General features: G+C 38.0%; 1 protein-coding gene across 7 annotated transcripts in view; it reads left to right on the top strand.

The window, feature by feature from the left end:
• DMD (dystrophin) overlaps positions 1-24,057 on the top strand; it is a 1,961,037-nt gene that overhangs the window by 924,471 nt on the left and 1,012,509 nt on the right. For all 7 annotated transcript variants that reach the window (XM_025200207.1, XM_014518487.2, XM_025200208.1 and 4 more), the window contains one exon: positions 16,670-16,864. In XM_025200207.1, coding sequence (XP_025055992.1) covers positions 16,670-16,864 — 195 coding nt within the window. The remainder of the gene's footprint in view (positions 1-16,669; positions 16,865-24,057) is intronic.

The following is a 24,057-nucleotide window of genomic DNA, read 5'->3' as shown; positions in this document are numbered from 1 at the left end:
AACAGATTACACAGATACAACAGACAGCAGAACTACACAAATTGTGGAATCACTGGGAGTGATGGGGAGATATCAACAGGAGAGTAAAAAGTTGAGGAGGATATGTCATTTTAACTCCCAGCCCAGTTATTGTGCATACATAGTAAAAGTAACACAGCCGTCCAAATTCTGTTGTTGGAAGTCAATACTTTCAGACTGGAAAGTGCACATCTGAGGACATTTTTAGCTCCCTGTGTTTAAAAATTTCAATATTATTCAGTCCTATGTCTGCCAGGCAAATTAGAAATTTGAAAAGCTTGATGAATATTGGAAAATAGAGAATTACGGTCTGGTTTTAATGATCTGTATATCTACAAAATCTGCTGAATTTAAAAGATACCGGTGCTTTAGACCATTGCAAATTAGGGTCTCAATAGTATTCGTTGTCCACTTTGTGAAGTAGAATTCTGCCCTAAGATCAGTCAGCAATTGGCTTAATGTTATAAAACCAGGAATGAAAATGCACTGTTTTATTTATTATTATTACTGCTTAATTATTCTTGTGTGCCAACACAACCCCAGTTTCCTAATGCAGTTTTTAAATGCCAAAAATTCTGATCTCTGATGTATATTCAAATTTCCCATAGAAGTGATTTCTTGGCCTAAATGTATATTCAACAGTTCATTTTCTTAGCTATTTGTATTAATTGATATTCTAGAAAAAAAATTCCACAAAACAGTAAATAGGTAATTTTTTATAGTTTATCAATTACTTTTCAACCATTTTGACAGCAACATATAATATCTGCTATGAATAGTATGAGTATATTATAATCTATGCCTATAAAATAGAAAGCTGTTAGTCTGGAGTTATACTGGTATGCAAGAGACCTTTCTTTTAGATGTGTAAGAAAATATAAGAATGATTGAAAATAGCAAAATAAACACTCGCACTTTGAAGTACACATTAATTGCTCTTTATGAAAGGTAACAATCACGTCTAATATTGTCTGATATTAAAGTTTCTAGATGGCAATTTTTCCTTCATGCCAGTTAGTCCTTAAGTTACAAGACAATATTTCACAATACTTTTCTTCTAATTAAATTAGCCTTAAATAACACTGAATTCTGTGGGAGTTTTTCAAACTGCCTTGTGGGCTTGCGTATGGCATTGATCAATGTAAAGCATACTGTGCCAGCTGTGAAGGCAAATGTCACTGAAGATTTACAATGTGAAAAAATATTTTCAGAGCAGGTGAATAAAGAGATTTTTTTTTAAGTTATCCACTTTTCGTTTTGCTATTAAGTACATTTTTGTCCCTGCTTTGTGAAATGTAATGCCTTTAGAAAGCTGTCAATTTAACATAATAGTTTCATGACTAATTTATAAAAATATATTTCTATATGAAAATATTAATTTGGTTTCTTAGCATACTTTGTCAGTCCACTCATTTATGATTTGTGCATTTGATATCCTTTCTCTAATGTGACACTTCCCTAATTGGATTCTCAGTTTATTGTTGTCAATATACATTGCACAATATTTATGCCAAATTTATCACAAATTAAAGAGCTATGGTGAATGGAAGGAAAGGAACTCTTAATCCATTAAGAGTAGAGTAGGAGGAGGCAACTCAGTCTTTCCCTTTAGGTACTCAGATCTCTTTAATCTAGAGTCATACCAAGGCAACTCTCTGTCTCGGACATTACAGTGCACAGGGAAGTGTCAACTACTGTTGAGCCGATAGCAGGAGCAGAAGGAGCAGCTGCTGTGGTCAGTTATGTGTGTGTCCCTTTACCAAGGCAGCCCCCAGGGCTGCTGTGGTAGTTACCTGTCTCTCACCACTCTTCCCCTTCCAGTTATGGTACTGCTTAATCCATTTGTGAAAGAAACTTTTCACTCATCTGTGGAAGAAAATTTTCTAAATCAAATCAAAGTGACCATCATTTCTATAAGCAATAATGAGATTGATACCCTTGTGTCAAGAAGGGAGAGGTGATCACAAATAAGAAAGAATTGATGAGGGGACTTTAAATCAACAGCTACAAAGTTTACTGAAGTTTGCTGCTTTGGAATTGAATTGTCTAAGTGTGTTCGGCTGGAGGCTAGGGAAAAGAGAGTAGGGAATGAACAGCTAACAGCTTGATTTCTTTGTCTCCTGGAAGATGATACGAACCATTAGAGTAGTGCACTTTGCTGTGTTTTATTTATTCAGTGTTAGGGTATTATATTACATATTTATGTTTAGGGAAAGTCAATTGGACCCTGTCAAGGAGTAAAGACTCCAGATGTAAGAAATCATCACTTTTACTGAATAAGAGGCAGAAAAGGTCTGTCGCTACAGTCAGCTTTTCACTTCCAAGACTGAATTTGTCTCTACTATGATATATCCAACTATGAGTTACTTTGTGTATGTGCCTGTGTGTATGTGTGTGTGTGCATGCTTGTATGTGCATACACACATGCAACATTACCCTTGATGCTTCTTAACCAGCTACAGGTCAAAATTATGTATATGCTGCGTCACATACTCTATAGTGCTGCCCCGTAAACAAGAAAATAAGCAAAGCTCTATGATGAATCAGCTTTGCTTATTTTCTTGTTAGTAAGTAAGTATTTTCCATTAGTAAGGAAGGGAGAGATCCTGGTCCTGCTAAAGTCAGGTTGAATGCTTTACCATTGAATTCAGCGGAGCCAGGAATTCACCCAGGCAAAACAAAGATCAGTATTCATCAAATGAAAAAAGATCAAATCACACAAGCAAGGCATTATATTTCCAAACTACTAGGTCCTCATAGCAAATAAAGGAAAGTAAGAAAAAAATAACCACATGTTATATATAACACGTAGTTATAGTTGTGTGTGTGTGTGTGTGTGTGTGTGTGTGTGTGTATATACATATATATACAGATATACATATACTCATACACACACACAGCTATATATATATATATATCTTTATCTTTATATCTAGATATATGTAATGTCCATTAAGGTAAGTATGTAAGATGATTTAAAATATTAATTTTATGCTCCCATTGCAGCTGACTCCATGTGGAGGTTACCTATGAAATATAAAATAAATGTCAATACTTTTAGCTTCTCAGCATTGCTTTGGACCAGCCTTATGCAGGATTGATCACTTCAGCTCACTGTATTGTTAGCTGTGGATGTGCTGAAGCTTTTCCTTGCCATAAAATTTAGGGCAAAAATTAAATTTGGGAAAAGAAAAAAAAAACCCATAAATACAATGAAACAAACATGTAATCTTCAGTATCTGCAGTGAGACTTATCATTCAGTTCATTGAGTCTCTAAAGCATTTTGTATATGCTAAATATTCCTGTTTATCCCAAGAAGAATAAAATAGTGTGTGGGAGGAACTGTGATCAATCTAAGAATGCAGATTAGGGGAGTTTCTTACAGTAAAGTGGTAAAGATCATGCATGAATTTCAAGAAGTTTAGTCTGTAAGAAAATCCTCTGAAATTCAGCTAGCTTTTCCAGAGGCAGGTCTCTTCAATTCATCCATGAGATCTAAGAATTATTTAATGTTAATTTACTAATATTCTGTACTGCTAAATTCAAAACTGTCCATGGAGACAACTCAGTTAAGCCATATACAGAAAGAGTAACAGACTTTATCAGTTTTAAAATAGTTTTCACAGCTTGATAATATGAAACCCTCATTGCTAAACTGGATACATTATTGCTTCAGAATTTCCCATGCTTATCACGTATCCTTGTGAATAGGAGACAATTTTCTCTTTAGACCTTTGCTTCCATTTAACTTTTCAGAGATATACTAGTTGAAGTGGGTTGCAAGAAGGGGTGGCATGCTCCTTATCCCTCTTTCCTACTTGTAAGTGGGAAAAGAGGAAAAAAAGTAAGAAGAAGTTGTACTGTGAAAAGCAAAGGAAAATAATAATTCTATACTAGGAGTAAGAGTTGCAAAATCATGGGTCAAATTATGGAGTCTGACAAGTTTGGTATTGTACTGCTATTTCCTTCCTAGGGGAAGTAAGTATCAAGGCTGGCTGAAACAACTACCTAAGGATTTATTTGTTTACACTAACTAATGGAGCAAACATCTTTTTAAATGAAGATAATGCTGTCTCTTTTGCAAAATATGATATTATAACCTTCTGACAGATGCTTCATTTCTACTTTCATAATTATAAACTGAAACAATAATTACCCTTAATGAAGTAATGCTAACTAAATCCCTTAAGATTAAAAGTGAGGCTCAATGGTCTCAACTTTTTATGATGGTTTGAATCTTAGTTTTAAAGAGAGGTTGTCACAAATTGGGCGAGATGCTGACTTGAGGTAGAACTTTTAAAGTGATACTAAGGGGTTCCTAAAGCTGCCCTTCTACAGCTGTTGAAGGTTCTCCCACCATCCTCTCTTACAGGGTAAGAAGCTGCTGGGTTTTTTTCTTTTTATCAGAAGTGACCTATCTCCCACCATTTCATGCTATGAAAGCAAAGACTAACATGATACCCTGTTTTCTTTGTACACATAACTCAGCCAAACCTGAGGATAAACACTTCTTGTATTGTCTTTCCTTTCCTAATAAGTTCCCAAAACGTTTGCATGTAGATTGTTTTTCTACTTGCCCTTTGCTCTTTTTAGTGTAGTATTTCATACTACATTTAGAGTGTCTTTATAATAATTTCTATATTGTCAAAAGTTAATAGATTGTAACATTATCGAATGAAACAAGCAGAGGAAAGCCCCGAGATGATCTGGTCCTCAGTGACAGTCACTCTGGATGGGATGCCAGTCCCTATGTGAAAGCTGAAGACACCTGCATCATCTTTAATTTTGAATGTGTGTATATGCGCACACGAGTGCAAAAGCATGTATGTTTATGGATGCAGAGTGTACATGTGTGCATGTATATACATGTACAATCGGTTTCACTGTCAGAAGTACTGGAGGGAGAACAATGTAATTAACAAATGGTTTACGGGGCCATTTTGGGGAAGCTCAGCTGTGGAATAATTCCAATATTGATTTATAAGAAACAAATCCTGTCATTGTTCTATAGTCTGAAATCATATGAGTCTAGTATAACAATTAATGAAAGGATTACGTTAAATAGTAACCATGAAAAGGAAATGAAGACAAAAATGGAATTTGGTAACACCTTTTATAATTTCAGGAATGAGGCAATGAGTCCTTAATGTCTTGTTCTTTAAAGTTTGTTGGCTTTAAGTATTAATGATGTATTTTAGCAATATTTTAGATTGTTTTAATATTATATCAAAGAATTGCTAAACAGACAGGGTTTACTTCACCGAATTATTCGTTGAGAATTAGCACCATGAATAAGCAAAAGGAATAAAACAAACAATTTAGAAACAATGATAGGTCACATCCCAAAATATGTAATTATGCTTAAGATTAATGGATATTTTTTTATCATTCAGGGAAATCATTAGGGATGCTTTTACTACATTCCTGTTCAACAAAGCACTGAAGACAGTCGGTCTTAACTTCATGCTTAAGTGCTGTTTTGGAGAGGGATGCTTTATTCAGTCAGGCTTCATTGTCTCACTGCCACCCTGTACTTCTTCTCTGGATAACTAAAGTTCGAGACATTTTGAAATTCCTTCTGTCATGTGGCAATTTCTTGTACTGGAAGATGAATTTCTTTGAATAAGATGGAGCCACTTGAAAATGTACCCAGCTTCATTCTTGAATGTTTTGAATTATCAGGATATAGGACTGTTGAGGACAAAAGTATTCCAATAAGCACACTTTTTAAGCACAGCATTTCCTGTGAAATACATTCATGTGCGTGCACGTGTGTGCATGTGTTAATTATGTAAAGACGTTCATACATTGAAAAACATTAACAAATCTATGGTAGACAAAATTATTTGGTTAATGTGATATCTTTTATTAGAGCAGCTAAATAGTAAGAAAAAATGTTCTTTGAAAGTTTTCGGGCACAAACACCCTTCTTCAGGCATAGGGACAGTCTTCTGGTGTTTTGTGTCCTCCTGGGTGGAATAGAAACCAATATGCAAAATGCAGGTCTGTGAAAATGCAAATGCGTGGCAGTGAGGATCAAAGGCCATATGAAAGAATAAGTGTGAGACAGGTAGGTGGCAGGGGGGTGAGGGGGGAGTGGGGAATGGTGATTTGGTGATAGAATGTAGCTGGTAAAATGTAGAGGGATTACCTGGGACTATTGAGTGGGAGGCAGGTTATAATGTGCCATAAATCCAATGTCTATATTTAGTCCATTTTTTTAATTCTGTGGCAGTATGTTTAAACCAATTATGTTTATGGGTAGTGCAGCATATTAATTAATAACATAAAGTGTTTTTAAAGTGCAACAGTATAATATTTGCATCCCTAGTTTAATTAGAAAGAATAGAAATACTCATCTAAACAATTTTTGGATGTTACTATAATGACACAGAGATATTTGTTGAAAGCTATCCTGGAATACAGGTTTGCCATTCTGCTTTGATCTGATCTTATTACAGAAATCCAACATATGCATTTACATGTTTTTATATTAAAGAAGTCAGTACATTTATATTAGTTGTCTCTGTATAGCTGTATAGTGTATACAATGAATATCGGGAAACTGAGGGGGAGTGATATAGGTGTGTTACCAGTCAATTAACATCTGTCAAAATTTTTACCATGCAGTATAACTATTTTTTTTTTTTTTGCCTTCAGTATGACATTAAATAAGGGGAAGGATTAGCTGGAATCTGTTCCAGCCTGTTATCTCATTAAGATAAGAATGTGCTTTATTTGTATGCCAAATGAGTGGATTAAATTACATCAAAATGGATTTGGTGGCATTTATGTCATATGTTCTTATCTACAATTCATTGTAATATACTTACAGATGATTTAGCAGTAAAATGAAGTTAAGTTTACAGACCTTGCTGCTCTGGATTTAACATATAATTGTGAGTTAGCTTCAGGGGGCTGAGCATTTGTCAATCAAGAACTGGTCAATCAAGATATAACAAGTCAGCTTATTTGGCTTATTTGGCTAAACCACAATCACAGGATTACTTTCCCGAAAAGAGAAAATGCCTTACCTATACATTGCTTGAATGATAAGTTTTGAGGTGTAGTCCTGTGTGTTTTTTAACCTCATAATTAACAGTTCACCATATATTTATGTAAAAGGAATACTATGGTGACACACACAACCAGTTTTCACCATTATAAAGTCAGCTTTGAAAACAGTTACCACTTTTTTTCTAAGCTTGCTAAATTATTTTCTCACTTAAATATTATTAAGTGGATTAAAATAAATCATCTTGAGCAGGATAAATTATTTTATCAGTTTATTTAAAACCAGGCATATAGTTGCCACTTTTGAGCGTAGGACACAAGTAGATGCTAATCCTGTAAAACAGGAGTATTGACATCACTATTAAAGATCAGTCAAAGACCCGTATTTAGGACTTATACAACCTCTGGTAGCATTATTTATGACTCAAGCCAGTCTTGCTAGATTTTATTTGTATAGATGCTAAATTAATCTTTAAACAAAAATAATTAAGTTAATCCGTAATAACTATGGAAATCACAATGCATAATAACTTCCCATTTGGTATAATGTCGAAAGTAAATCATTACAGGTATTTTCTACATCCTTCTTTATGGACAAGTGAATAAGAGAAAATATTTAATTTGGGGGAACTGAAAATAAGATTTGAATTTTGAGTGGAATAAGTGTATTCGTTCACATTCATTGCTTCAAGGCAAGCTATCCACAGGTTACCTATCAAATCACTGCATAGAGCTCATTAGAATATAGCATGACTATCAGAATTTGTTGGGAGGTGGCCTAGAACTTGAGCAAAAATGGATATGGAATAGACCCTCACCCGTGGAGAAGAAAACTTTGCATTTCAATCAGGCTGTGAAGGTCACAGACAAAACTTCACGAGGAGTCTCACATTATACCATACCAGCCTGTACGTTGCTTAGGTGGTGATGGTTAAAATCCGGGCATTTATTTTTCTTATAATAAGATCACAATGTTTTCTTTAAAGTGCTATAAATGGAATGCCGTTTCACTGTAGGGGTGTTTTTTCTCCCTCGCATAGCAGAGCATGAAAACAATGAGTCTATTGACATTGTCAGACATAGAATAGATTTAATTAGCTTATGAGTGTGGCATGCATATATGTGTTGTTCTGTAAGGTAAGGTAGGAAGAGCTCTGAGAAAGCATTCTATGGCTTAAACATGATGACATTGCTTTCCCAAGGTGAAATTCATTCCTGTTTTAAAAGCATTGAGTTGTACTTAAGAAATGTATTGGTCTCATGCTGCAGAGGCACCTGGGTAATTTTTATTCTTTGTGAAATCATTAAAGTTTTAGCATTTTTGGATGTCTCAAAAGCATATATTTTTAGTTTTGAGGAATCAGTCTGTAGTATGAGATATAATCTAATAAAAAAGTGACTTCTCAGTGTCTTGATCCTATAAAATTCACACATTTAACTGTCAGCAAAGGAACAGTCCCATTTATTTCATCATATGTATCTTGCAGCATTCAAAATATATGCACCTTTTCATGGGGATGGAGGGAGGAGGGTATCTCATTCCTTATATAAAGTAGTGGTGTAATTTGTATAAAATTCATAAAACAGATTTTTTTCTCAGGGATGCAGCATGCATTGTTTTCATGTAGTTGTCTGTATTGTTCAGAAGGGTCAAAGCCAGGCATGGGTAGAAAACTCGTATTAATCAGTTCCATTTTGCAGGCAAGGTGTGTTTCTTGCATAGGTTATTTCATTGTTTTTCATAGACTTGTCTATCCTACCATCAAATGCTATGGACAGATATTCATTTGAAGTACTGTGAATCCTTGAGCATTTCTATTTGGCATCATGCAGATGTACAGTCCCCACCACTTGTTATGCCCCCAGCAGCTTTCCTCTGCCCTAGAGCATTTCAGAGTAGCTGCAAAGGCATGCAGCAGCACTGTATTACAAGTCTGCATGCTTCTCGGCTTTCAGTCTCCAGATGTTCCTAGGGCAAAGGAGAATGCTCATTGGTTATCCACCCTGCTCCCCATCCACCGCATGTACTGCAGAACACTATTGGATGTGTTGGTGCTTGAAGAGGTTTCAGGAAGCATTTCAATGATGTTCCTTTTCTGGGTGTCATTTTTTAAGCATTTCTCTGGCTATGCATGTCTGTACCCTCACTTTTTGGAACACTTCAAAGGCACTTAGGCTAGGTACAGACATTACACATTTTTTGGTTTAGGTGGTCAGAAACTGGTCTAAACCTGTAACAGAACAAAAGTTCAGTTCACATACACCGGTTTAAAAATGGTAAAACCTGGTATAAGATAGACCTGGATAGATATAGTATCAGATTTAACCAGTTTAAGTTAGACCAAAGTCTATCAAACTTCAGTCCCAGATCCCCTCCTGACTAAAGTTGGGTTGCGGTCCTCTGGCATCCTAGAAGCCCTTGCCATTTCCCTGCTAACTCCCCCTTTCAGTGTGGGCAGGATAGCCTTTTCCTCTGCTCTGTGCTCCTCTGCTCTGCCTGAGTCCTGGGTCAGCTCCACCCCTAGGATGTCATAGAGTTTCATAGTTTCATAATAGCTAGGGTCAGGAGGGACCTGAACAGATCGTCTAGCCTGACCCCCTGCCACAGGCAGGAATGAATGCTGGGTTCACAAGACCCCAGACAGGAGATCATCCAACCTCCTCTTGAATTTGCCAAAGGTAGGGGCGAGGACCACTTCCCTGGGAAGTTGGTTCCAGATTTTGGCCACCCTAACTGTAAAATATTGCCTTCTGATCCCTAACCTAAACCTATTCTCCATCAGCTTATGACCATTGTTCCTTGTCACCCCAGGGGGTGCTGGGGAGAAAAGGGCTCTGCCTATTTGCTGTTGATCTTCCCTGAGGAGTTTGGAGGCAGCCTCCAGGTCCCCCCTCAGCCTCCACTTGCTGAGGCTGAACAGGTTCAGGTCCCTCAGTCTCTCCTCATAGGGCCTGTCCTGCTGCCCTCTCAACAAGTGGGTGGCCCTCCACTGAACCCTCTCCAGGCTGGCCACATCCCTTTTGAAGTGCAGTGCCCAGTACTGGACACAGTACTCCAATAGTGGCCTGACCGAAGTTGCATAGAGGGGGAGTATCACCTCTCTGGACCGGCTTGAGATGCATCTTTGGATGCATGACAAGGTATGGCTGGCCTTGCTGGCTGCGGTCTGGCAGCACCCTGCATTTGTCTACGTTGAACTCCATTTGAGGCAGCAAAGCCCCTGCTTCCTAGCCTTGCATCCTGCTTGCACCTGTCAGCTGAGCCAAGAGAGGTGGAGTGGAGGCCTCTGACCCCTTATAGCCAGCATAGCTTGGGGGACCACATGGCAGGGGCTTCCCCCCTTTGCCACTGGCTGGCTCACCTGGCCAGTGCAGTTTCTCTCCACAGTCCCACCCCCGTCAACTTTCAGTGGTGGGGATAATGGAAGGGAAAAGTGGAGACCCCCACTTCTTCCTATTCAGCATAGCTGGGGGAGATCATGTGGTAGGGTGCTCTGCCCCCTCTCTGCCCCCACACCTGACTGTCTTACAACTGCAGGCAGGAGCCATGCTCAGAGCCACACAGCTGTCTGCCATGCCAGCAATCAGGGGCAGGGGGTGAAGCAGAGCCCACCCCGCCCCAGCACATGATCCCCCCAGATTGCTGCCTTGGGTCTGGGGAGGGAGCGGGTTGGATCTGTGTGGTAGAGGCTCTGCTACCCCTTATCATTGATGCCAGATTTGGCAGACAGCCATGGCTCCTGCCTACAGCTTTCATGAGTGGTGGGGTGTAGGAGAATGGAGCCCCACATGGCACAGCCTCAGCCCCAAGCCAGCACTGGGGGGTGGGTATGATAGAGGGCTCCATTCCCTTAACCCCTGCATGACTGCATGATAGCTGCAGACAGGAGTTACAGTTCTCCATAGCCCTGGGAGAGGGAAGTGGAGCCCCCACTTCACAGACCTGACCTGGCCCAGCTTCACCTTTGCAGACCTGAGCAAGCAAACCAGGGGGGTCTTCACAGGAGGGTACTCTGTTCTCCCACCTCCCTCCCCAGTTCCCGGCACAGGGGCAGTCATGCAGCTGTGAACCAAAGTTCCTGCCTGGGAGGGGTAGGGGAATGGGGAATGGGAATGGGAATGTGGCTCCCCTTTGCTGTTTTGGCTGGTTCAGGGGTGGGGGGGGGAAGGCTTCAGTTTCACCCACTTCCCCCCACCATCTCTGGCTCTTAGCACTTGGAGTGGGGGGGGATGAGTCTGGGGAGAGATTCTGTGCTGGCTCCCCCCCTTCTTGTGGCTGGGAGCAGGGGGTTGAGGACAAGTGCTGGCAGCCAATCAGTAATAGCCCCTGCCTCACATCCCACCACCTTCTGGCCTCTGCCAATGCAGGCATCTGCCTGTGTCCCCCCAAAGGGAAAAAGTATGTTCCCTTCACTCCCAATTCAATTTATACACATTAGAGAAACCTTCATAGATTGGATCGATTTTGCCTCGGGCTTTTTGAACGCCTGCACTTAGCCTTAGAGTGCGTCAAACAGCATGTCTGTCCATGCCGAAAGAGCAGTGGCTCTTCTGACAAACATTTTTATTGGATTTACATTAGTGTAATTGTACTTCAGTGGAGTTAATCCAGATTTATCCTAATCGGGGATGGAATTTCAGCACTAAAATCTGAATGCAGAAGGATTTACAAATATCCTCAAAACTTGAGGCATCGTGTAAATGTTTAATTTTGTAGTAGGGTTTTAAAATCTATCTGCACTTGACAGAGGTAGCTTTTACCATCAAATCTTCACCCACACACTTGTTGCTGACTGAAGTCATGCTATCTCATGATGACACATTCCACATCCTCAGCATTATTTTGATATATATATCTTAAGTATTTACACAAAATACATTATTTGGATTAATTTACAGGGAATACATAGTAGCAGTGATGAGGGCGTTGGGTTGGCTTAACCGAAGGTGGGCTGATATTACTCATGGCTATCATAGCAAGAGGTACATAACAAAAGAAGATTTGCTGACTGTAAATAACTATCATACATTCTCTAAGAAAAATATCTCTCTGATGCCATGTCAATACCACATTATATTTCCATTTTTTCTTTTAGGTCCTACAGGTTATCTTGATGTTATGCACTGGTTAGTGACTGTTGAGTAGTTTGGGAATGGCTTCTGAGAAACACCAACAAGGTTATCTGGAGCTTTCAAGCATCTCACTTGTGCCTTTCTAAAAGTTTCCTAACTCTTTTTCTGACCATCTAAGCACTAGTTACCTTTATCCGACAGAGTTACCTCTTTTGTTTTTCCAATCCTCAACCCTTAGATGCCGTTAAAGGATTACTTTGTCATTATTTTGTCCAGGATCAGATCATTTATGAAAGGAAGCTAGGACTAGCTTTTGCCATCCCAACTTTTTCCTTAGGTACTAGCTTAGGTGGCACTTGGTGCTGTGTCAGGGTCTCTCCCTGCTGACAATTTTGTTGTTTTGTGTTGTCACTGTAGTTCCCAGGGTGCACTGTGCACCCCACTGAAGAAATAAAAGAGAATGGGCTGCTATTAGTTCTGGATCCTGTGGTGAGGATACACTACAAATAAGAAAAGAGCTATTGTATGACAAGAGAATGGAGACTTGTTGGAAATGAGCAATTCCCATAGCAATGTTGTTGGGTTTTGATTTTTGTCCAAAACCAAATCTTCAGGAAGTGTGAAAATAGATATGTCACAAAGAATTATTCAGCTTTTTTAAACCAGACCAGTTTGTGCGGCAATCATTTATAGTTCAACCCATTTGTTACTTTTTTTCTGTTAAGACAGTACAGGAGAATTTGCAGTGCTCTTCATTCCCAAGGCAATCTAGCAAATACTTATAATTGAGATAATACCATTAGAGCTATATATACTGCATGTAGAAAATAATTATCTCATACACCAATTTCTGCTAATATTGATATATTTTTATTTCTAATGGCCAAAATTGAATCATTCTAAAAAGTGTTTTGGTTTGCTATGCTCACTAGCATTTTATGGATGCCTTTGTATAGTAATTGATAGGAATCAACAGACAAATAGGTATGGTACTCATTTGTTATTGATAGAAATGTACCTGTGGAAAGATTCCTTTTCTTCATTTAAAATATATGTAACGAATCAAATAGATATAAAACACAAATTAGTATGGGTATAGCATTATCTTATTCTTATGAATACAAATTTTCAATAAATGTATGAAATGAGGAGGAGTGAGTGAAATATTAATCATTGACTAGGGGAATGTTGGTTGATTGATTTTTCAAAAGATTAGAAAGGATTTGTACATATCAACATAAAGAGGGATGTAATTATAGAAGACAGAGTAAATTAAATACAAATGAAAAGCGTTTACTTTTAATAAGAGTGTGTGTGTTTTGCATAAACAAGGAAATATGAAGAATCTATGCCACCAGTTTTCCATATTTATTGATTTAACAGCCAGTGGATATTTGAAGCTTAGTATTTTTAAAAAGTTACTGTCTGCTATATTGTGCCAGGTTGACGGCTTGGTAAAAAGTTTATATTTACACACAGTGTTTTAAGAAATTAGCTAACATTTTATATCCAGGTTCTGGTAAATTTAAATTATTGTTAATTTCTGATGTGTCTTGGTGCTCATAAAGCATTTTGGCTCTAGCCAATTATGTACACCTCACTCTGGGGTAATATTATTTTTTTAATAGTATTATGGGTTTGGGTTCCTTTTCATCAATAGCCAGTTTTTAAAACACTTGTCCATGTCTGCCACACTCTCTGGTGGTAATGGTAAGCAGAGGCCTCAGCAGGAGACAAGAGAGCAGCCCTTTACGTGGAGGAGCATGATCTCCTAGAACAGCATCCAGGGCTCAGTTGTCTTTTGCCATGTCTGGGTTGCACTGACCCTTAGAAAAAAGTTACTGATTCCTCATATAGTCTATCTAGTGGCTATCCATCACTACATCCAGCACAGTCATTCTCACATGCAAAGCATTGTTGAATGATCATTTCAACTGTTTCTTGTTAGGCCTCTTGCTTATGTCTACCCTTTGCTCCCAGAAGCCAAATTCTTCTTGGGGCAAAAAAAAAAAATTCAGTGTGGTCCTAGCACCTCTTGCAAACTCACGAAGAGGGAATCACAATTCAGTTTGCAATTTCTCCAGTGTTGTATGCAAATTTAATGTATTTGCATATCGTTTTCCTTTAAAATGTCACTTGAAGCAAATACATTATATTTGTTATACTTAGAGTAGATTTAAAACAATGCTGTCAAATGTGATGACAGAGCTTGGGAAATTTCTGCTTGAAGGTATCTTTTTTTCAAACAACCTTATTATTTACTAGTAAATAATGATATTAACACCAAAATTCACTGTCAGGTTGTTCCCACTAAAGCTGCTGCTAGAGCTTCGGCTCATGGTGTTATACCAGTTGGCTACCCCCATTTTTAAAAATCCCTTAAATTAGTATAAATTTACTTTTGCAATCCATAAAAGTCTCATTGTCTTAAAAGTCTTAAGGCTTTCAAGAGCTAGAAATCAACTTTTAGGAAGAACATTTGATATTACATTTGATGTTGAGTAATGTTAATAGAGTCATAATGCTTTGAAAAGGTTATACGGTGGTTTTAAAGATAAATGTAACACTTGAGAAGTTGGATTAATGAGTACATAAAATGTGAAACTGTTGGCTATGCAGTATAGCATGTTTCCACAAATAAACTCATGGATATTATCTCCACGTGTGGTGTGCACTTTTTATACCTGTGACTCTTAGAATTTGTGCTGCCACAGTGTAGAAAAAAGTAATAGAGTGAAGTGTCTCTGCGTATTGGTATGGAATCTGGGGCTTTCTATTCCTGTTCAAATCCCATAACCAGAGGTTCTTATTATTTGATGGTTGTTCGGTAATTTTTCTAAAATGATGATGTGGTCTCTGTCTATATTCCGAATCACTAAAAGAAAAAACACATCTGGTACCTCGATAGTTAGATTTAGCAAAGAGTGAAGACTGCACCTAGCCCTTCCATTAAAAGGAAGAGTCAGTTAAGCAAGGCAGTATGATCACTTACACTAGTACATACTACTGTGTATATGCATTCTGCAGATAAATAACAAAATTTGGTGTCTTCAAGACCATTAATCCAGTGCCTTCTACATATAGTAAACACTAGATCCAACACCCTTTCAGTCAATGCAAAGAGCAAGGCATTTAGGTTGTCTACATGTCACACTGTTGAAGCAGCTCTGAATGAACTAGCTTGAGTTTTCTAAGCACTACAGCTAGGTTAGGAAGATTTTCCACATAGACTAATCTATCCTATTTTTCAGCAGAGCTAATAAAAAAAAAAATGATTTTCAAAGAATGTTTCTTAACAACTATTTGGAAAGGCTATGCAAGGTTGCTACGGGTGTCTTGTGTCTTATGCTGATGCATTTTTTATTAGAATTTAGGCTGTTTTCAGTAAGAGTTCTATTTTGAGAAGATATGCTGATGCCTATCACAATGGGATGCTGGTTTCCTGACAAGAACACCAAGGCACTGCAATAAACACAAAGAAATATTAAACTAAGCTTATCAGGACATCAAGCTAGTGAATGCTTCTTACCTTGAATCTTTCTAGGTAAGGTGGCCAGATGTTTTTGGTGGTCAGGAGATCAGAATTTTAAACTAACTTAATAGAAGTGCCTCGGTAGGCATACACAGCTTTGTCTTAAGCCCTTGGTCCGTCTCACCATACTCTTCTTAGTCTGTTGGATGGTCATCGTACATATCTGATCACACATCATGTGTGGCTTTCATTATTGTGAGCTTAGATACCTGTGTTTTTCCACAAACTATACACGATCTTGATATTTTTAAGAAAACAATTTTTTTTCAGCCTCTTCACTACAGTTGACTTAGGAACATTTTTTTTAAACAAACAGAGTTTTAGGTAATATCCATTCAGTTAAACATAACACTTGTGTGACCAGAAGAGAAGTATTGCTGAGATTTCTTTTAGGCATATGAAAAGAAACTTCAAATAGCTGCTTGTTTCCCATTTTAGAATGATGCTTTTAGTACAATATTTCATGTACTTAGCTGATTTTACAGCTCTTTGCTTTATAAAAATATACTTTAAAATATTTTAATAAGCAAAAATATATTTTTTCATAATAATTTTACTGGAAAGCTTGAAGCATGCACGTATAGAACTCCTACATGATGAACATACAATTAAAAATACAGAGAAATGAAAATGCAAACTGTTGTGCTAATAGTATGTGAATCATTAAGCAGCATTTAATTACCTGTTTTCATTTATTAGAGCACAAGAGAGTAAAGGTCTTGTGTAAGGAGCCAACTTTTGTATGGGCCAACTTTAGCAATTGTGAGTTCAAAAAGAAAAGGTGGAATGCATTGATCTTTGCCCACAAACTGAAATAATATTATGCTTTTGTTACAGAAGGATGTTACTTCAATGACACTAATATATGTTTGGAATCTTTTTTTCTTTTTAACCCATTCTTTTTTTTAGATGTTGTGCAGGCGGATTTTTTTTAATTGCTTCTAGGTTGTGAACTGGAAATTGCATTAAATGATAACTTTGTTTCAATGTTAAGAAACTAAAGGAAGCATTCTGTTGTATATCTATACCAGCAAACTGTTTATGAAGAGACAACTGTTGTGATGACTGAAGGTATGACTATGGAAACAACTTACATGCCTTCTGCATACCTGGCAGAGATCCTTCGACTTCTGAAAGCCTTGTCTGAAGTGGAAGACCACCTTAACTCACCTGCTCTGCAGGTTAAGAACTATGAGGATCTCTATAAACAAGAAGAGTGTCTCAAGGTAAGATGCAAGTCTATCAATAGTAATAAATGTTGTCTATTATTTCTTTTAATTTTGAGCCACTATATAATATGGGGACAGAGTAGCAGTCCTGTGTTTGCACCTGAATTTTGCAGACAGGTGCCAAGATAAAGTGTAAAGAGTGGGTCATGGTGCTACTGTTAAATTATATGCTGTTCCTTGGTAGATAAATTATGTTACCTTTTGATTTTTGTAGTCTAAATAACTGACAGGTTGTTCATGGTGCTCAGTTATCCACACCCAATCCAGGTACACCGAGCCTCTCTCTTTGCTTATATATGTATACATATAATACACATGACTACAACAACATTCATTGGGTACATAATTACAGTCATTAGATGGATAATATTGCCAACCAAATACTAAATTCTGGGTAATAAAAATACTTTCAAGGATTAATTATGAAACCTAGAAAGTTGATTGGCCTGAATCTTCAGCACTTAACCAGCATGAATCCTTTGAGGTGGAGTTATTCTAGTGTAGAATTGGTCAAGGAGGAGAATCATGACCAGTACTGCAAATATAACTGGATACACAGACTGTCAGCTGTTTGCAAAATCATGTTTGTGTAAGAAAAAAAGCATTTTATCATTGTAAACATAATATCTATGGCTATAGCACTTTCAGATTGTAACCCAATAAGCAGAAAAGTGCAGGAAAGACTGAACTTTCATGCTTGCACTGATCATTACCTGTATCATTCCTTTAGCCCATAAATGATTAGTTATGTGTACCTTCTATGTGGAAAAATAGATAATTATGTATTTGTTAACTCTAGGAAATTAAGGTATCATGAGCTTATTAGCAATGATAGTATCTCCAGTAAACCGTGTAATGGAATATGAATAAAGAAGTGCAGGAAGGAGTAGCATGCAGATCATTATTTCCTATTCAGTAGAGGTACATTCCAGTAGTCTTGAACCAGCAGTAGGCCATTCTTATACCACTTGTAGTTTAGTTCCAATAGATTCAAGTGTCTTTAAGTACTGGGTATTGAATGCCTCCAGTTAATTTATAAAGGAGACAACATGCCAATGTTATTACCATTCTTCCTTTTCAGTAATTGCTTTTGATAGATTGGCTTGCATGAGCAAAAAAGTCATAAAACATGTAAATCACTTCTAATGAGCTACCACTTGGTCCTCGTTTATATACTTCCTGTGTTCGTGACTAGATTGGTCAGATGAGCAGTGACCCAGCAAACAGTTTACTGGCATTTGAGTGACTCCCTGGTAGTAGTGCTCCTTAATGCCTTACATTTGTGCTGTCTTAGTCTGATTTACATCCATAACTAATGACTTGTTCACCCACATACACTTGATATTATTATAGGCGACACCAACTGTAATGATATTGATTACTGTAGTTACAAGTAAGTATTGCCATAGGTTTAATTTAACTGAACTATTAAATTGTCATGAGATGTGCTTGTGGGCATAGTTCCATCTTCCCCCTAAATAAATCTCTTCCAACAGGCAAATGGATTTTGCACATTCATGGGTGTTTTGAAAGGGGTATAGTTTTGATCTGAGACTCTTTAATGAATATTTATTTCCTAGTAAAAGCATTCATCATTGTCATTATCCTGCAGTAAAAATAGAAAAGTAGTGCATAAATTGTACAGCTGCTAGTTGGGAAAGGTTTGAAATTAAATTGTAGTTGATTTTTATTCCTAATTTATTTGCATGCATCAAATTACAGGACTGTAGTGGACTGTCTTTCAAACTGATTTTTTTAATTTATTGCATTCAAGCAATTAGCAACCATCTTAATTAATACACATTTAAAGAAAAATAAACTTATTTTCAAGCACCTTTCAAATGAAACCATTTGAACCATGTCCTCAACAACAATTTATGGTCATTATACAATAGGCCTAAATCAAGATTTATAATACATAAAAAAAAAGAACCAAGGACAGTAAAGAATTTATTTTTAATAGTTGATGTAAATGATAAGTCTTACACTCTGCCTATTTATAGCAGAAAGAATTCAAAATGACAAAACGTTCTTGGATTTCTGAAATGCAGGATAATTATGGTCCTAATCTCTATCATATCTTAAACTATAAAGGCTTAATGAGTACATTTGATAGTTTTGCTGATAATGATACTCAGAAGTAATATTTTCATTAGTCTAAGTTCTATTACATGTGTGATGGGGCAGGCTTTCACTCCTGGTGCTAGTACCGGCCTGCCTCCTGTCTACGGGTCAGCTACCCACCCCATTCTCCTGCCATGCCTTAATGTAATAGTAATAGGATATTACTCAGGTGGGAGGCTGCCCATTTTGAACCCCCATGTTTAGGGGGAGATCTGCAGCTCTGTTCCACCCCTACACTGTGGCCCAAGCCTTGCAAATGACATCCCAGGAAGCTAAATTGAGCTGTTCCCTTTGCCCATTAGCTGTGGCCCCCTCTCTGGGACCTTTGGCTCCCCCTTAGGCCCTGGCCCCATCTCAGACAGTTGGGACCCTGAGCTTCTTTGCTCTGAGGGTGTCCTTCATGGTGGACCCCTGGCCCTTTTGATCCCTCTCTGGGTCCTGGCCTCAGCATGAACCAGTCGGGTCCCTCGGGTCAGGTCTAAGCTTCATGCATGCCTTTCAGGGATTCAGGTCCCCATTCCCAGCTCAGGTGCTTCACAAAGAGTGCCTGTCCCTGTGGGATCACTCACCCTGCCAGGCTCAGGTGCTTCTAGAAGCTCACTTGGCCTTCCCTACCACAACCTGCTCACTATCAGTGCCCTGCCACAACATGGAAGGATTTAAAGAAGAAAGCAAGATACTCGGATTTAATCTCATGAATGCAACAGTCTCTACTTTTCCATTATATCCTTTGGAGTACAAGATTTTTCAGCTGTAGAAACTATGTATGCTGGATTTTGTACATTTATCAATGGTTAACAAATAATTAAAATATTAACATTTGCTTTCATAGCAGAACAACTATAGATTGCATTAGAAATCACAGTTTACACACAGAAGGATTAGAGTTTTAGGTGAAAATTAAGATTACCGAGAGACTTTCATATCAGGAAAAAAAAAAGGAAATAATACAAACACTTGTGGTTTTCCTGGTTCTCACTATAATTAATGAATAAATATATTTCCATAGGGGCTTAGTCCCTCACAGATTCTTGCATTTTATTAACAACACTGTGTTTATGAACTCTCAGCCATCATTCCATAGGTTGCAATGCCAGAAAATTACCCATTATGATTTCACTGTAAGACCAAATAGAAAGAGAAAATAGACTGTTTTAGGGAGGAAGCACAAGGAAATTTTTAACAAATTATCAACAGTACATTTACTGTAATTGGGTTACACATAGTGAAAGAGGAGAATAGATTATTTGTATGATATTCATATTAAATTAAGGCATATAGGTGGCTAAATAGATAGTATACATATCTGTATCTTAAATTATTAAACAGATATATATTTAATTATAAGCAAAAGTGAGATAACATTTTCCATGTTAAAGGGTTTATTTATTTTTTTAATCTGAGCAATATGTCCACTCTATTTTTTGTATCCGTATCTATGGAGAAGTTGTCGTTTAAACAGGATTCTTTCATAATACTCAGTAATATTTTAATTAAAAAATATTTTAACTTTGAAATAAAAAAGTTTCTTTTTGGAGGTTTCTTTCTGCAACTGATTCTATAAACCAAGATTCCATGCCTTGCATGGCTTCCTTCACTCTCTTTGGTTCTTTCACACTGTTGAGAAGACTATTTGATATTTTTCTTCTGAAGTGGTGTCAATGGAATCATTGTGGTTCTTTGACAGAGAATTTTCTAATATGCATCAGTGTTTGCAGAATCAGGAGCCTATAATTATCTAAAGTATTATTGCTTGGTTGAGTGATCCTCAAGCTGCATATCTTGAGCCACAAGTGGCTCTTCAATTTATCCCCTATATACTTTTGAAAAAATGTTACCAAAGGTTTTCTTTTTCTTTTTTTTCCCCCCTACATTCATTGGTATGTCTTTCCTGCAAACATTAAGGCTGTGTGTTGATGAAATGAGGGGCATGTGTGCATGACACTTTAAAGTGGGTTAAGTGCTTTTGCACTGCTTTAATGGTGCTGTTTGCACAAATTGGTGGTGTATTGCGCAGTAATTCCAGGCGCTGTAGCAAATTTTGTGGCATAATCCACCTTAAATGACTTAGGGTACAGCAAACTAAAACTGCTCTGAGGAGTTTTAGTTTGCTGTGCTACAACTGCAGAGTGAAGTACCAGGCTTTGTACAGCTCAGGGGCTCTGCAGGAAGCTCTGCAGGCAACCTGGCAGCAGCCTGAGAATGCAGGCTTCACGCAAAAAAAGCAACAAGACTGATCTTCTTTTTTTCCCCTGGAGCCTGCCTGCCTGCCTGAACTGCACTGGGGCCCGGTACTTCCCTCTGCGGCTGCAGTGCCCCCCCCAGGACTGCCTGAGCTGGGTGCTTGTGGGTGGGTGCCACTGGTGGAGGGGTGGGGAGGATTGTTGCTGCCATGGAGGAAAGCACCAGCTCCACCCCTGCAGCTGAGGGACTGCTCTGCCCGCTGGCAGCTCACCCTCCCTTCCCCTCCCCGCCACCAGAGAGGCAGGTAAGTTCGAGTGTGTGTGTGACATGGGGGTTTAAAGGGCCCTAAATTGAAGTGGTGTTTTTAAAAATTCACTGCTTCAATTTAGGGCCCCTATTTTGTCTACATACGACCTAATTGTGTAGCAACTCCACTATTTATATCCGTGTTTTTAAGGTGCTGTAAGGATTTTTGGTGGTTGCTTTTTTGTGGGATTGGTCAGTTTGTTGGTTCCATGTTTGCGGTACTTCATTTGGAGTGTATATATGGTACTGTATATCATTTTGATTAATAGTCCTCTCCTCTGACACCTAAGCCATTAGGACTGAGTGTCACTGGCCTAATATAACATTTTAATTTGGTTTGTCTTTCTTCTCATTATTACTTTTCTTTAACTCTGTGATTGTCCCTCTCCCTCTTGTCTTCCATTCCGTGTGAGATCATTTTGGTCCCTTCTTCATATTTTATAAATATATTTGGAAACTGTTTTACCCAGCCTTTCAACTGTAGCTCATTTCTGTCTGAGCCAAATATACTGTAATCACACTGCACCTATCATTCTCACAGCCAGGCTGCTTTCTTAATCCTTTTTAAATACACTGCTTCAAAAAAAATCATCCCTAACAAATATTATCATTCATAGTTTCAGCACAAATTTTAAAACTGTAATTATGTTGTGGAATTTTTCCTGCAATTCATGAACAGCCCAAGCTGTGCTGCTGCCGATGATGATGTCAGTACAAAAACTGCGAGATATAATTACAGATTTGCTATTCATGTAAGGACAATGCATCATCCAACATATATTTTGTTTGCCAAAAATATATTTGCATTTTGTAAATGAAAGTCACATCTGGATCATATCAAGTGATCCCAGGCAAGTATCAAAAAATTCAGAATGAAGAAATACTAAACATGAAGTTTAAAATGGTTTTCTGCTGTAGATCAGCAAAAACCTAATTAACCACAACTTGGAAGTCAGTGTGATAGAATACACTTCCCAACTTGATCTGTCAGTAATGCAGTGCTTGGTAGCTGGTTGGTACAGAAATGGCTGTAGAATTGAATTTGTACAGAGTGTTGTCCTCAGCTGTCAGATAAAGACAAATTCCAGATGGTGAAAATGAACTGGAGTTTGAGTCTCTAGTGCTCTGATTTCTCTTTTTCAAGAGCAATGAAATGGCTCCACTCCCCAAAGGCTGCTGTCACTTCAGCTACTAATGGGTTTCTCTAATCCTTTTTATTCTTGGAAATGAAATTGTGAGCACTTTTGTTAACCAGGTTACAAAATCTCCCAAGGCACTTTCAGTATCTAAAACAGTTTGAAGCTGTTTTCTTCAACTTAGAAAATGGAAGGGAGTTGTGTACACATGTACAGAGATGCACGATCTTTTTTCCCCTATCCATTTGTGAATTTCATGAAATGAAGAAAAAAAATGCATATAGGAGGCATCTATGTTCTAAATAAGATGAAAATCCTAAAACTTTAATTTTTAAGTGTTATAATTTTGATATCTTTATACATTTGGTTGCATTTTAAAAAACCTGCCTAGACAAAGGACAAGGGGCCAAAAAAGAGGAAATGTCTAGGAAAACCCAAGACATATGGTAACCCTAAGTAACATTATCCTGAATGTAACCAACAGTGTACACCACTAATCAGAATGTTCAAGATTGGAAGCCCATTTTAGACACTCCAGCCCATGCTAAGGCCCTCTTTCCATGTTCAGATAAACGCATGATGGGATCCAACCAATCATTTTATAAATGATAAAAATCAAATTGTTCAGACTGGAAAGACCAAAGTAGCCACATTTATATAGATGTTTAAATAAGTTAGCCCTTTTTTCAGAAAGCATTGAGAATATAGAGCTGCTGCTAGGCCTAATGAAACCATTTAAGTTTCAGACCTTTGAAAATTAGGTCATTTATCTAGTTGTCTTAGGCCTCCTCTACACATTATAGGTATTGTATAATTAACTAGTTAATTGTGCAATTACCTTGAGACCAGCTACATGTGCAAAATAGCTATCACATGATAAAAAGCTCCAACCAGCTATAAAGTTAGACCTCAAAAATGTGTAGTGACTTTATAACTGGTTGCTATCAAGCTTTAATTTGTATGTGTAGCAGGGTCTCTCCTTGGGCTGGCATCCTCATCAGCTGATAGGGCTCCCAGCCACAGGGGTACACCAGGCCTAGTCAGATCTGGGAGTCTTGCAACTATGAGTGTTCCCAGCTATGGGAGCTTGCTTCTTGCCAGTGCAGGGGGGAGCCCTTGCCCCAGCCATAAGAGGCAATGGAATCTAATGCACAATCCTGCAATCACACCTTGTGCCATGCATATGTGATATGGTAGGAGGTGTGATTGTGTAGATCACACATTAGATCCCATCATGCCTTTATCTGAACATGGAAAGGGGGCTTTAGCATGGGCTGGAGTGTCTAAAATGGGCTTCCAATCTTGAACATTCTGATTAGTGGTGTACACTGTTGGTTATATTCGAGATAATGTTACTTAGGGTTACCATATGTCCTGGGTTTTCCTGGACTTTTCCTCTTTTTTGGCCCCTTGTCCTTCGTCCAGGCGGTTTTTTTTAAA

The sequence above is a fragment of the Alligator sinensis genome, unplaced genomic scaffold, assembly GCF_000455745.1.
Source record: "Alligator sinensis unplaced genomic scaffold, ASM45574v1 scaffold746_1, whole genome shotgun sequence".
Classification (NCBI taxonomy): domain Eukaryota; kingdom Metazoa; phylum Chordata; order Crocodylia; family Alligatoridae; genus Alligator; species Alligator sinensis.
Note: the sequence above shows the minus strand (reverse complement) of the source record. Positions and strands in the feature narration are given on the sequence as shown.